Source organism: Coturnix japonica, chromosome 13, assembly GCF_001577835.2.
Source record: "Coturnix japonica isolate 7356 chromosome 13, Coturnix japonica 2.1, whole genome shotgun sequence".
Classification (NCBI taxonomy): Eukaryota; Metazoa; Chordata; class Aves; order Galliformes; family Phasianidae; genus Coturnix; species Coturnix japonica.
The window spans coordinates 2696886-2709077 of NC_029528.1; the positions used below are offsets into that span (position 1 = coordinate 2696886).

General features: G+C 39.1%; 1 protein-coding gene across 9 annotated transcripts in view; it reads right to left on the reverse strand.

The window, feature by feature from the left end:
• Positions 1 to 12192, reverse strand: part of LOC107320185 (core histone macro-H2A.1) — a 43123-nt gene that overhangs the window by 7976 nt on the left and 22955 nt on the right. The window contains exons 5-9 of one of the 9 annotated variants that reach the window (XR_004308885.1): positions 10857 to 10967; positions 6190 to 6289; positions 4657 to 4747; positions 1343 to 1444; positions 783 to 872 (exon numbers count right to left, since the gene is read on the reverse strand). Coding sequence is in view for 4 of the 9 variants with exons in the window: in XM_015875818.1 (XP_015731304.1) it covers positions 783 to 872; positions 6190 to 6289; positions 10857 to 10967 (301 nt within the window). In the remaining 5 variants the exon portion in view is untranslated. The remainder of the gene's footprint in view (positions 1 to 782; positions 873 to 1342; positions 1445 to 4656; positions 4748 to 6189; positions 6290 to 10856; positions 10968 to 12192) is intronic. The other 8 variants (XR_004308884.1, XR_001558156.1, XR_001558157.1 and 5 more) reach the window with 8 other exon arrangements.

A 12192-nucleotide genomic window follows, 5' to 3' on the forward strand; every position in this document is an offset into this window, starting at 1 on the left:
TAGTGTAGATAAAGGAGATTCTAAATATTTTTGCAAAGTAAAGATTCCAAGAAAAAATGAGTAACGTTTTTAAAAAGCAGGGAAGAAATCTGTATGAAGCACCAGAAGTAAACAGTCACAATTCCTTCTGTTGTAAGCTGAAGTCTTTCATCTCTCCCTCAGCTTTAGTCAAAATTGGTTTACAAAACTGCATGTACTGTATTTATTTTTATAGCATAAACACAGATGGCAGAACCAGCATTCTATATGAACCAGTGTGTATCAGCAATATCACAGATGGTGTCAAATTGCCATTACCAAATGTTAGTACTCTGATGGTAGATTTTTCTCAAATATTGCATAAAATTTGATAACTAGACATCAAAAAATCATACGCTTCTACAGTGATGATTTTGGCACTGATGAAATGAAGTACTTAAGCAGGTGCTTGGCTTTAAGCAAGTGCTTAAGTTCAGTGAAAGTCAGTGGCATCTTGGCAAAGCAGACATTTAATGCAGTTGAATTCAACTGCTCTGAGTAGTAAGTATCCAATTAATTGCTTTTATGATCTGTACCCTCAACAATCAACATCCCTTGTGCATGTGTGTATCTGTGGACAGCCTGCTCTTACCTGTGATATTGCATCACTATGCCATTTCCTGGTTACTTTGGTAATGGCTACTTAAGATGCAATGTGTATATTATAACTCTGGAGAGCACAGATAACATATAGGTAACATATAAAACCAGCAGTGATGCTTGGGAACAGCAGGAACGCAGGCAGTGTGATGGATGAATCTCACCTCCAGCTATGTCCAAGGGTCCGTTCTTTTTCCGAAGCTCAATGACAGCTTCCACAAACTCCTTGCCGCCTTTCTTTTCCAAAGTGCTTCCTGAACAGAGAATTGTTATTTTATTCCTCTCATCCTGGGTTCCCACAGCAGACAAGACTTATCATTATTTGCAATTACATTGTTCTAATTATTTCTGCCCGAACATTTTTTTGGGGGGACTGCAAAGTAAGATCTAAACCTTTTGGGACTTCAGAGTTAGCTACTCATTAAAAACAACAATGACAACAGAAAGAAAAAGAAACAAAACGATAACCCTAAGAACCCAAAAACCTTCCGTCTGTATCCCTTGCTAACATCCTCCAACTGATTTTTAAGTCAAAACATCTGTTGTGACATCCCTATCTCCTTCCTTATCACAAGCATCCGTCAATGTGAAATGATGCAGAAGGATGTGCTAGCTCAAAAGTGATTGGAGTTCTGTCACTCCTTCCCTTAAGATTCATTTCCCCTCTCTCTCTTTATAAATGTTTTTAAAGAGCCATTTGCCACAATAAGAATTTGAAACTCACCTGATCTTGGTCCCTGACCCCAACAGGTGGCACCAGGAATGAAACAGTCTCGTGAGTGCAGCGGGCTGCTTTACTTGGTAACTGCCCAGCTTGTTGAGCCACCTTTAACCAAGAGGAAGAGCCTCAGAAATAAGGAGAATCTCTAAGGAACATATTCCTCCAATGAACTTCTCTGACTACAGCTAAGGAGCTGGACAAAGTCATTTTGGGAGGAGAAGAGCTGTGCAGTGTTTCAAGGCAACCAAAAGGTATGCTTTTACCAAAGGCAGTCCATTGCTAAATGGTTTAGATCTTATTTTGCAGCTCTAGTTTTAGGTATTAATATACATATATAAGAATAAACAGCCCAAGAAAGCATTTTCCTAACTACATAAGCATCCCAAATAATTCTCTGCTGTGCACATTAATGATTAAGGCAGGTAAGTAAAAAGCAGTGGTATCATAAAGGCTCTGATTTCAGATATTACTTCCAAAACTGATTTCCAAAAATTCAGAACTAGGATCCCTAATGATTTAGGCTTTATTTAGTGAAGCCCCTCACTGTCACTGATGGAGAAAGGAAAAAAAAAACAAACCCATTTTCTGATGGAAGTGCACATACTGTATGCTCCGTGAAGCAGAGCCCCTCCTCCAAGGTTCAGTTAATAAATAAGAGTTATAGTTCTGAGAACTTAGAGCACTGCCAGATGCTTTCGTTTTGACCCCGTTGCTAAATTTCTTCCACAGGACCATTAGAAGTTTCTTGAAAACAAGGCAGCATTTGTTTGCTCCTTCAGAAACTGACCCTGCCTCTATTTTGCTGTTGGTTTATTGCTGTTGGGGTACAAAAGCTGAGGATAATTTTAAAATATACATCTTGTAGTTTGCTTTTTCATAACTAATTCAGAATTGCAAGATCAGACGGTAAGTCAGAGTGTAATTTGCTCCTTGGACTCAATTAAGTTTTATTTTTATGTCAATACTTTAGTCTAAGCTTCTTCAGACAAACTCCACACTAAGATTGTTATGAAATTCAGTTAGCTGTGCAGCTGAGTACAAGGCACCATCTAGCAAATCTCTTAGACAAGGCAGTAGCGGCTCATGTATAGCAGCAATGTGTCCTGGGAGAGCAGGCTCTGAAGAGAGGGATGCCCAGGACTGGTGGCTCAGAGCAGCACTACCTTCACAGCAGCTGTGGCTAAACATGTTTACCTGCTGTGGCTGACATAAGGGAATCTGTAAAATCACTCTGACAGGGAAGGGATAGGAAGGGAAAGAAACAGTTTTCCATTCTAGTTATATTCCTGTTCTATGTATTTCCGTATCCCTCCTGCTCAGATCTGTGTATGCATTCCAGTTATATTCCCCTTGAGTCCATGAACTCAGATCAGCCCTTAAACCCGCGACATTCATAATCCTTAGATTTTCTTATTTCAAGGGGAAACATAATTAAGCCTTGAACAGAACCTAGAAACAGAAAAGCTCTATTAACTGGGTCATCTCTTCGCCATTGCAAAGCTGTCGTACATTTAATGGAATTTAGCTTAGTTTTCCCTAATTCAATCTAAAAGGATCAACTTATTCCCTTCTAGTGGGAATTAATTTATAATTAAAAGCAATGAACAACCCTGTCAACTCATTTCACTGAGCTCTTGCAGATATGGTTGAAAGAAGAACATATGTGATATCAGTGATGTTTTCTGCTCTTCTTAGTTATGTTCTTCCGATTAATAGTGAGGATTTATATTGAAATTCCTTCATTTATGTTGAAATTACATTTCAGAACTACATTGCCAACTGGAAAGGAGGCACTGCCTTTAATCATTTCCCACCATATTAGCAAGTTTCTTGATGGAAGTCTCGCTTCACAGCTTCAAGGTTAGTAGCTTATTTGCTCACAGGCATAAATGTGTGTCACTCCCATGAGAATGAGGTCATTATCTCATGCTTTTGAAGCAGGCATTGGTACCAGTGTTGAAAACAGCGTTAGCGGAAATTTAGGCTCTAAAATTCTCAGAGTAAGCCCCCAGTACACTTACATTGTTAGGGAAAAATAACAACAACAACGAAAAAAAATAATTAAAAATAAATTTAGATGGGTATAAAAGTTAATCACTGGAAGCTAGGCATTTGTGCACTTCTATTCTTTCTTACAGCAGTCAGAGGCAGCAGGAACCTACGCTAAGGTATGAGCAGTGCAGCTCTGAGGGATAATTGTCTTTGTTGAGCAGCTTCTTGAGCATTTCTCTGCCAAAGGGCATCAGAGAAGCACCTTGTCTAAAGGAGCCCGACAGGCTTTAGAAGCGTATTCTTCAGATAAAGGGAGTTATGACACTTTTCATGTCTCTGCATAACGTTTAACCAGCCAAGTCGCAGCTGTTCCCACTCTAACAGGCCATAAAGGGCTACGTTCCTCTGTGCCTTACTCAGAACGGAGCTCCTTGGGAAACAGCGGGTGTTGCAAGGCTTGCTGACCTGCAACAGGACAAGGGCCCTCAATGAAGGAGACCCTTCATGCAGTGACAATGAGGCCAACAGGAAATGTAAGAGGCTGGGATCATGCAGTTGATTGATTTAAGTATGGTGTCATCGCTCTAATCAGCAACTTCCATATTCAGCCCAATTCTGACTTTGCCTTCTCAAATTACTAAGGCAGATCAAACAAAGTGTGGCTACCTGTTTGTAACATCCTTCAAAATATTAAAGGTATAACCAAGATAGGAGTTACTCAGGGCAAAGCAGAGATAACAACTGAAGATGTCTATGATATATGTAATACCTTAACTCATCAGTGTAGCTTAGATGACTAACAATATAAAAAATGTGTCTTTTCTACCCACGTGCCAGTGACACAAGCAACCACTGAGCAGGGCTATGAGCTAATTGGTCCATGAGTTGAAACATGAAAAAACAAATCCATCTTAAGAGTGCTCGGAAAATAAAGTGGGCTCGATCCAGCGTGTCAGATGTGAACATCTGAAACTTGGCATGGAGAGAGTGTACTGGAACTGGCCAGAAATCTAAAGATCAAGGCACAAACTGTAGTCCACGTCATACAATGTTCATTTTCCTTGGTCGCATGCCTGCACTGTACATACACTGTTCTTGCACTTCAAATTTTGGCGGTGCGTTCTATCATTACTTTTGAAGGCCTGATTTGGTGATTAAAAGTCAGAAACACCTACTGAGTTTGCAACAACTCATTTCTTTTTGTTATCAGTCAGGACTGCTGGAAGTGAGAAATAAATGCAAATCTGCATAGCTATGACAAGCTTGTGGCTGCTGATTGACCATGCACACACATACAAACTCCGCAGCACTGAACTTTCCATTACCTACTTCACCACCGGTGTAGATGTCAGAGTTTGTCGGGTGAACGACAGCATCACTGTCGATCGTGGCAATGTCAGCCTGTACAACTTGCAACTACAACAGGTAAACAGATGTATATCAACCACGTTGGACAGAGACCCAGCACAGGCTCTACATTTACACATGTACCAACGTCCATTATTTTCCTACCTTCACATCTCCAAACCTTGCGCCAAAGGAGTAATGCTGAGTGGTGTGTGCAGGTGTGTGTAGAGAAAGGGGTGTAGGGAACAGGAGGAGGAATATTGAGTACGACATGATCAAATAAATGTTAAAATGACAAGTCAGAGCAATCATACGAGATCATTTCCAAAGATTTAAGATTGGCTAATACCCCATTTCACTTGGCAGCATCCTAGAACAACTAATTCCCCACAGAGCATGACACTAAAACATGGAATCTGTTTAAAAAAAGAAATTCATGATTGTCAAGCCAAACAAAATAACTAGTTTCTCCATTTTGTCAGCATCAATAAGCTGACAGGAACTTCTCTTCATACGCAGAGCAATTCATTACTTGGTTTCTAAAAAGGACAGTTTCCTTCATATGGAGGAAGCAACATATGGCGGGATCTTACTGAATTTGATTTAAAACATGGAAATGATTGAGTCTGTGTTTTAAAGGTAAAGTGTATTTTCTAATTGTGCGTCATAAAGGATGAGACAGGTGTGAAAACATAAACGTATCTTAGAAAGACTGATCCAAAATTACCCTTCTTGAATCTTTTTCTTGTTAAATTACACACAGGAAATGCAGTAGCAGAATTATGGGTTGCATTCCATTAAGGAAGCTTTAAAAAAACAACAGCAGGTGTAATCAAATAACAGTGGAAGGCAGTACATAGCATGTGGAAAGTCAGTTTTTCTTTTATGGTTGGTGAAGAACAGACAGTTGATGGATCTGGGACAGGAGGAGGTTTAAAAGTGATACAACATCAATGATAGTATCTGCAAGTTCAGCATTGGTGTACTATCAGTTTTTGTTTTCAGCTGAACATGGTTGTGATAGGGAGTAACTTAAACAGAACTGAAAGAAATAATTGGACTGAATCACACATGAAATCAAGATGCAGAAAATTTGGGTATAGTCATTTAATCATTTCCCTTTTAAAAGGGTTATGCCTACTCTGAATAGCAGAAATAACATCAGAGATTGCAGTCTGAATGGAGAAACTGCTTATTTTGAAAACAACCTGACAAAAAAAAGTATTTTAGTCCTCAAAGAAGCCACGTAAAAACCCCCCAGAATATCTAACAGTCACATATGATCATTATGGAAAAGAATTTAAATGGTGTTTTAAATTGAATTCAACTCAAATACTTGCAGTGGTTGCATGATTTCAAATTTGGTAGAAATGTCTTTTGGATTTGGATCTTCAACAAGAGAGAACTTTAGAATTTTGGCTCTTATTTAATGAATGAAGCCCTAGAGAGTAAATTCTGGGTTCCATAATTTCCATGTGACCATTAGTTGTGTCAACCCATGCCCCATTTACCTAGGTCATCTTTAAGGTCAATGTCAGCATTGGTAGGATTGATAATGGCCTCCACCTCGAAGCCGGCTAAATTACTGATTTCACTGTGAATAAGGTTCAGCTGAAAAGAAAAGCATGAGGTGGGAAATAACAGGACAGCTGGGAAATCACAGAGAAGCTGCAGAAAAGTGAGCTTTGCAACACAGATGGAGATAGCATCACTGCAAACAAATATGCAAAATAAATGGCAAGTCATAAAGGAGGGCTGTTATCAAAAAAAAAATAAATAAAAATTAAACAACTGAAAACATCAAACCCAAGACTCAAACACTGTTGACGCTGGGAGGAAATAAATGTACCTACCAAAAAGGCCCTATATCTTGGCTTTCAGCTGAGTTCTATTTGAGGTTCTTATTTCAGCATTATAAAAAAGGTATTTGTCTCTTCTTGGAGACACCTTAACATTCCTTACGCACCCACTGGGGGATGTGCCATGGCTGTTCAGCACTGAAAGATACAGCTGCTCCTTACTGGAGCCAGTGAATCTGAGTGCATCTTTAGAAAAGCAGGTGCTTGTTTTAAAGAGAACTTCACCAAGGGAAGGCTGTATTTCCTTCCTAGTGCCACCATCTCCTGAATTGCAGTCATTCGGTTTTCACACACACAGTTCTGCTGGCATTGTGGCTGATTGGTCCAGTACTGTAAGCGGGCACTGCTGGGGGCTTATTGCTTCTACTGATATATGAAATAGGACAACTACATCATAACTTATGCTTGTATTTACAACATGCAGAGTGATTGTTTCACCAGCTAACTGGGGCACGTGGAAAGCAATTACAAAAGAGAAAGTTCTTATTCATTTCTGTGAGTCTTCAAGCCAACCAAAATTAAGTGAGGCTTTCCTTCTAACCCAAACCAACGTATTCAACATACAAAATATAAGATATACATTCAAACATGCCAATTAATGTCTCCTCCACACATATGTGATTTTATTAATAGGGAACATGAATCAGTTCACAAAACCAATACAAGTGAATGGGTCATTTAAGGAGGCCAACATTCATCCATTTAAGTTGTCTGAAAAAAATGCTTCCATTTCATTCATGTGATGACATGAATCAACTTTCTTTCTCTTTTTAGAAGTCGTCAATTTCATCTCATCTGCATACGTACCCTGAGTAAACTACACTCCCTCAAAATAGGGTGACTGGCTAAAAATGAGAGTAATTCAGCCCTGCTTTAAGTACGGGTCTGTCTGGGAGTTTGTAATAAAAATTGAAGCAAGCTCGCTTTCCAAATAGCTCAGAGTCCTGTAATACTTCACACCTGGTGAGTTATTCATAGTGGAGTTTGAGTCTTGAGTTTGACTACAAGCAACTGCTGTTTAGAAAAAAAAGTGGGGAGGAGGGGGGAAGTCAAATAAAACCAAACCAAAATATTAAATCAACTATGAATTTAGAAATAATAATAATAATAATAATAAAAATATATCCAAAACCAAAATACATGCAGACACCAAAAGACTGTTTTGTGGAGATATTCGTATGTTCCTAAGCACATTTCATTCATTTTAGAGGTGAATCTTTTTGATCCCTAATCGAGCTCTACAGATTTTTGCCCCCAGGTTTATCGGCTGAGTAGTGTGTTGGTTTCAGACCTTAAATTATCTCTGCACCTACTTACAGAAGGGATTTACATTGCAACCAGCTGCTGATTAAAGTTTCAACTTAACAGGAACAATGAAATGCTTAAAAAGTTGCCCATTACTGATGACCTGTGTTGGCAGCTACATATCATAGTTATTAAATTCTGCACGTGCCATTCAATGCAGTGTTAGCTGACTGCCAAACAGGACAGCACAAACCAAAGTTTTCCCATAGAACTATTGCTCAATTTTACTTCTCAATAGCATGAAGCATTTATTTTAGACAGAAGAAATGAACCTCTAAAGGGCCACACTTAAAAAAAACCTAGTACAGCTTGGATATCCATGTGCAACCTTTAAATTATTGGAAGTTTCATACAGGATGAGTTTCATAGTGCACAGTGAAGATGTATTTTGCAGGCCAACATGCTGCTATTTTTCTGAAAGCCCAAACTCTAACGCTCAGGCTTGAGGTCTGACGGTTTGCACTGTAGCTCACTTTCCCACTAAGAATACACAGAATAGAAATACAAGGCTAATTAAACAGCTGTGACCAATAGGAATATTCTTACTTTCAAACTGAGCAGCTCAAAATGTTTTAACACACTGAGCTTTTCTGCCATCCATTCCATAAATGGGGAAAGCAACAGAGAGAGAAGAGGTGGATTCACCATATCTCTTAACTGGCCAAATCCAGAAGCCAGGAGTCCAATATCCCAGGCCTTGACCTGGACCACCTGGTATCCTGACCCCAGAGAGGCCGGCAGCTTTTCCCTCCCTCAAAATGCTCTTTATAAGTGAGGTTATGTTGAATGGAAGAAAGGTCATCTTGCAACCAGGCAGTCACCTTTTGTCCTCACACACTCCCAAAATAAGCACCGTGCAGGGAGAGCCTAAGGAATCGAACCACAGCACTGTTATCTACAACAGCTATTGAGGTAAATTCTGCTGTCACTATGTTTATGAATATCACAAGGCACTATTTTAAGGCATCTTAAAGTCAGTATTATCTTTTTAAACATCGGTTGTGTAAAGAAGTGGCAACAAAGAAGCATTTCATTGATTCAAATCGCTACATGTTGTTTCTAAATTTCCAAAGTAAAAAAAAAACGATTATCTGAGATTTCCACCTCACAAATAATTATAAACCCTCAGCACTGTCAGTGGGAGCCCAGGCTGCCAGACCTGCACGGCAGCAGATGCTCTGGCCCAGCCCAAGTTTAGGAGATGGGGAGCACTGAAGTCCCACTGATTCCATAGCTGAATATTTCATCTTTGGCTTTTTTTTTTTCCCATCACAGGAAAATAAAAAATATTTTGATCATATGGAAAATGCACCTTTGGAAAATAATTTTCTGAATTATTGTGTTGTACAGTATTCTGTAGGATACTTTAACATATTTCTAGGAATACACCAGCATAATAGGGATATCTTTTGGTTTGTATGCTATATAAAACATCTTTGATGAGCACAGGGCAAAGATTCTGTATTCTTGGCTCTCTCTTTTTCATTCTTCACATGACTGCTTGAATGATCTCAGGATGGTCTAAATGTGCTATTTTGGGGGCACACCAGAGCATACAAGAACTTCATTTTCCACTGACACATAATAAGATACTGAACATTCATGCGCTTGGTAGGAGTGTCAATGGTAAAAAATGCAGTGCTAACAGATGAAGAACCGGTGTGAGGATGGATACAAAGCACCAGTGATCTGGGGCTGCACTCACAAGAGTACAAGAAAGCCAGAAAGCCCATTTCCTATACAAGGTACTGCTGGAAAGCTCCAGAACAGACAGAGGCTTTGCTCATCACTGCTTAAAGCAGTTCTGGAGTTCATGACTCTCTTTCTCTGAGCCCAATCACAAAGCTCCATTGACCTGCAGTGTCAGTCTTGTTAGAACACGACATTACTTCCTATTACAGATTATAGTAACTACAAGGAGCTCAGAGTCAGACCCCAAAGCCTTACATTCTTAGCTTTCTTCAGACAGTAACTTAGTAAGTTTTGGGTTCTAGTTCAATCACCTGCATGTCTTTAAAATTACATTCTAAGCCACCCTCCCAGAGGTAGTCAAAGAACAAAAAACCTAACCAAAAAAGCCCTACTGAACTCATAATCTGGCTCTAAGTGTACAATTAACAGTGGAAAGCAAGAAGTCTTACAAGAAATAATTCTATGCACGTTAAAATTAGCGAACAAAACATGGAAGGATAAATGGAGAACATCCTCAATATGAAATAAAAACGGGTCAGAGGATACATCCCACAATGGACAATAATGGTTCATCTTTTATGACTTACAACACAATGATCTGATTACTGAATGATAGAAGAAAGATGCAGTTTTACTTAATAAAATTTAGTGTTGCAAACTAAAGGCAGGTTTCAAAACAAAAAACCAAATTGACTTATTCAACTGTCTCTTCAAATGAATTGCCTTTTTAAACAGATGTCTTTGTATCAAACCGCCCCATGTCCCGAAGCATATTCACAGGGAATAAAAAGAGCATGGACTCGGAGCTTTTCATAAAAGCATCATTTGTTATTACCCAGCATTAACTTCTGTGACAAACAGAAAAGAATAGAACAGATCATGAGACAACTGTTATCCACAAAGGCCTAAAAGAGGTTTTGAGAAAAAACTGTACATCCTCCACATCAGCAATGAGGTGGGATGCCCTTCAGAAAAGCCATTTTGTTCTTAGAACAGTTTTGTCCTTGGCAAAGGCTTAGCTGCACTGATTATACTGTCTGAGGGTAAGGCATGGTAGATTACAAGCACACAGGCTTTCCTTCTATTGGAATAGTTAACCATATGCATCTATGAAGACTCATTTATGTATTTTTAAGATGTTCTACAAGTTGTGTCAGAGAATTTCTGTGTTCATAAACTAATATTATGCACCTCCACAGGTGCAGTGGAGAAATGTCAATTGTACCTGGATATTCTGGGGGAGGGAGGAGGCTGGTGGGAGGGGCTGTTCCCTAAGCAGCACAGAAAAACTAGTATTCACTTATAAAAATACACAAGCATACCTTCTGGCCAAGGAACAGACTTTTTGTGGACAGGACTGTGAAGCCATCTGCAGGAGTTCCCTCTGTTGTGCTGTCAGCACTGGCTGATTTGCTTACTTCTCCCTGCTTCTTCTTCCAAAAACAGAGTTAATTAGTTCACTCGAGACATAGGGTACAACAGTGTTTAATAACACTAAGATATACAACATACATAAAGGCAAATATAAACACTGGCATTTGGATTTTATCCTTAAGTCTACAGCAGCTGATTAAAGCTGAAAGAATCATGAAAGAACCATAGCAAAAATGACCTCAACGTCTGCAATTCCTACCAGTAAAGAATAAGGCTGAACATCTTTATCACTTGTCCCTTTCCTTTAGCTCCCATAAAACTGCAGAGGGGCAGTTTCCTCAATCACCATCCCTTTCTTTCAATTATATGACTGAAGTTAAATGGTAAGTTTCAAATTGACTTACTGAATAAAAAAAGAGAATTAAGAACACTTTGAAAGGGATGCTTCATGGAGATGGTGAGTTGACTGCTGTGCTGCAGCTACCGACTCAGCTGGTACCAAGAATCATTTCATACTGTCAACTCAATTACAAATTGTGCGTTCATTTAAATCTTTGTTGCCTCAGCACTACATATGCCGAAGCTGAAAGTATACGTGAAACACTAGGCAGCCACCTTTCTCCTATCACTCCTTTTCAAAGTATATAAACTAAATCTGCAGCTGAACAACTAAGATGACCGATACAGGGGTGTATTTGTGCTTCTAGAAGCTGTTGCCATGCTTTTCTTTACAAAAACGTTCTGAAAATTAGATTGTCATGGGTCCCATTTCAGTTCCCCTAGAGTTTACTGTTAGCTGACTACCAATATAGCAAGGAGACAATACAACTTATTGTGTGGAAGAGAAACAGAAACCCGCAGCAGACTTCCTGCTTCTGTAATCAAGCAGGACAAACAATCCAGATCTAGGAGAATTATTAGTGCACAGCTATTAGAAGCACTGCACATAAAGTGTCAGCTGCTAGGTGTTCTAACAGGGAGAATTCAACCCAACAGTTCAAAAAAACAAAGTGAAATGTTGAGGATAGTGACCATGTAAGCAATGAGAGAGACATACAGGATGACAACAGAAGCTGTTTGACTCTGAAGGGAACATTTTCAAATGCACTGTCAATTTTAGGTAAAATGGGTGTACTTTTCTTCCTACTTCCATTCTCTGTAGATTTACAATGGTTATCATGCAGAAAAAAATGTCCTTGGTTACACATTGTTGCACACATTAGAAAGGTTCCTTACTCCTGCAAACTAAAACCATACATGGAAAAAAGGCAACTATGTGTTTTA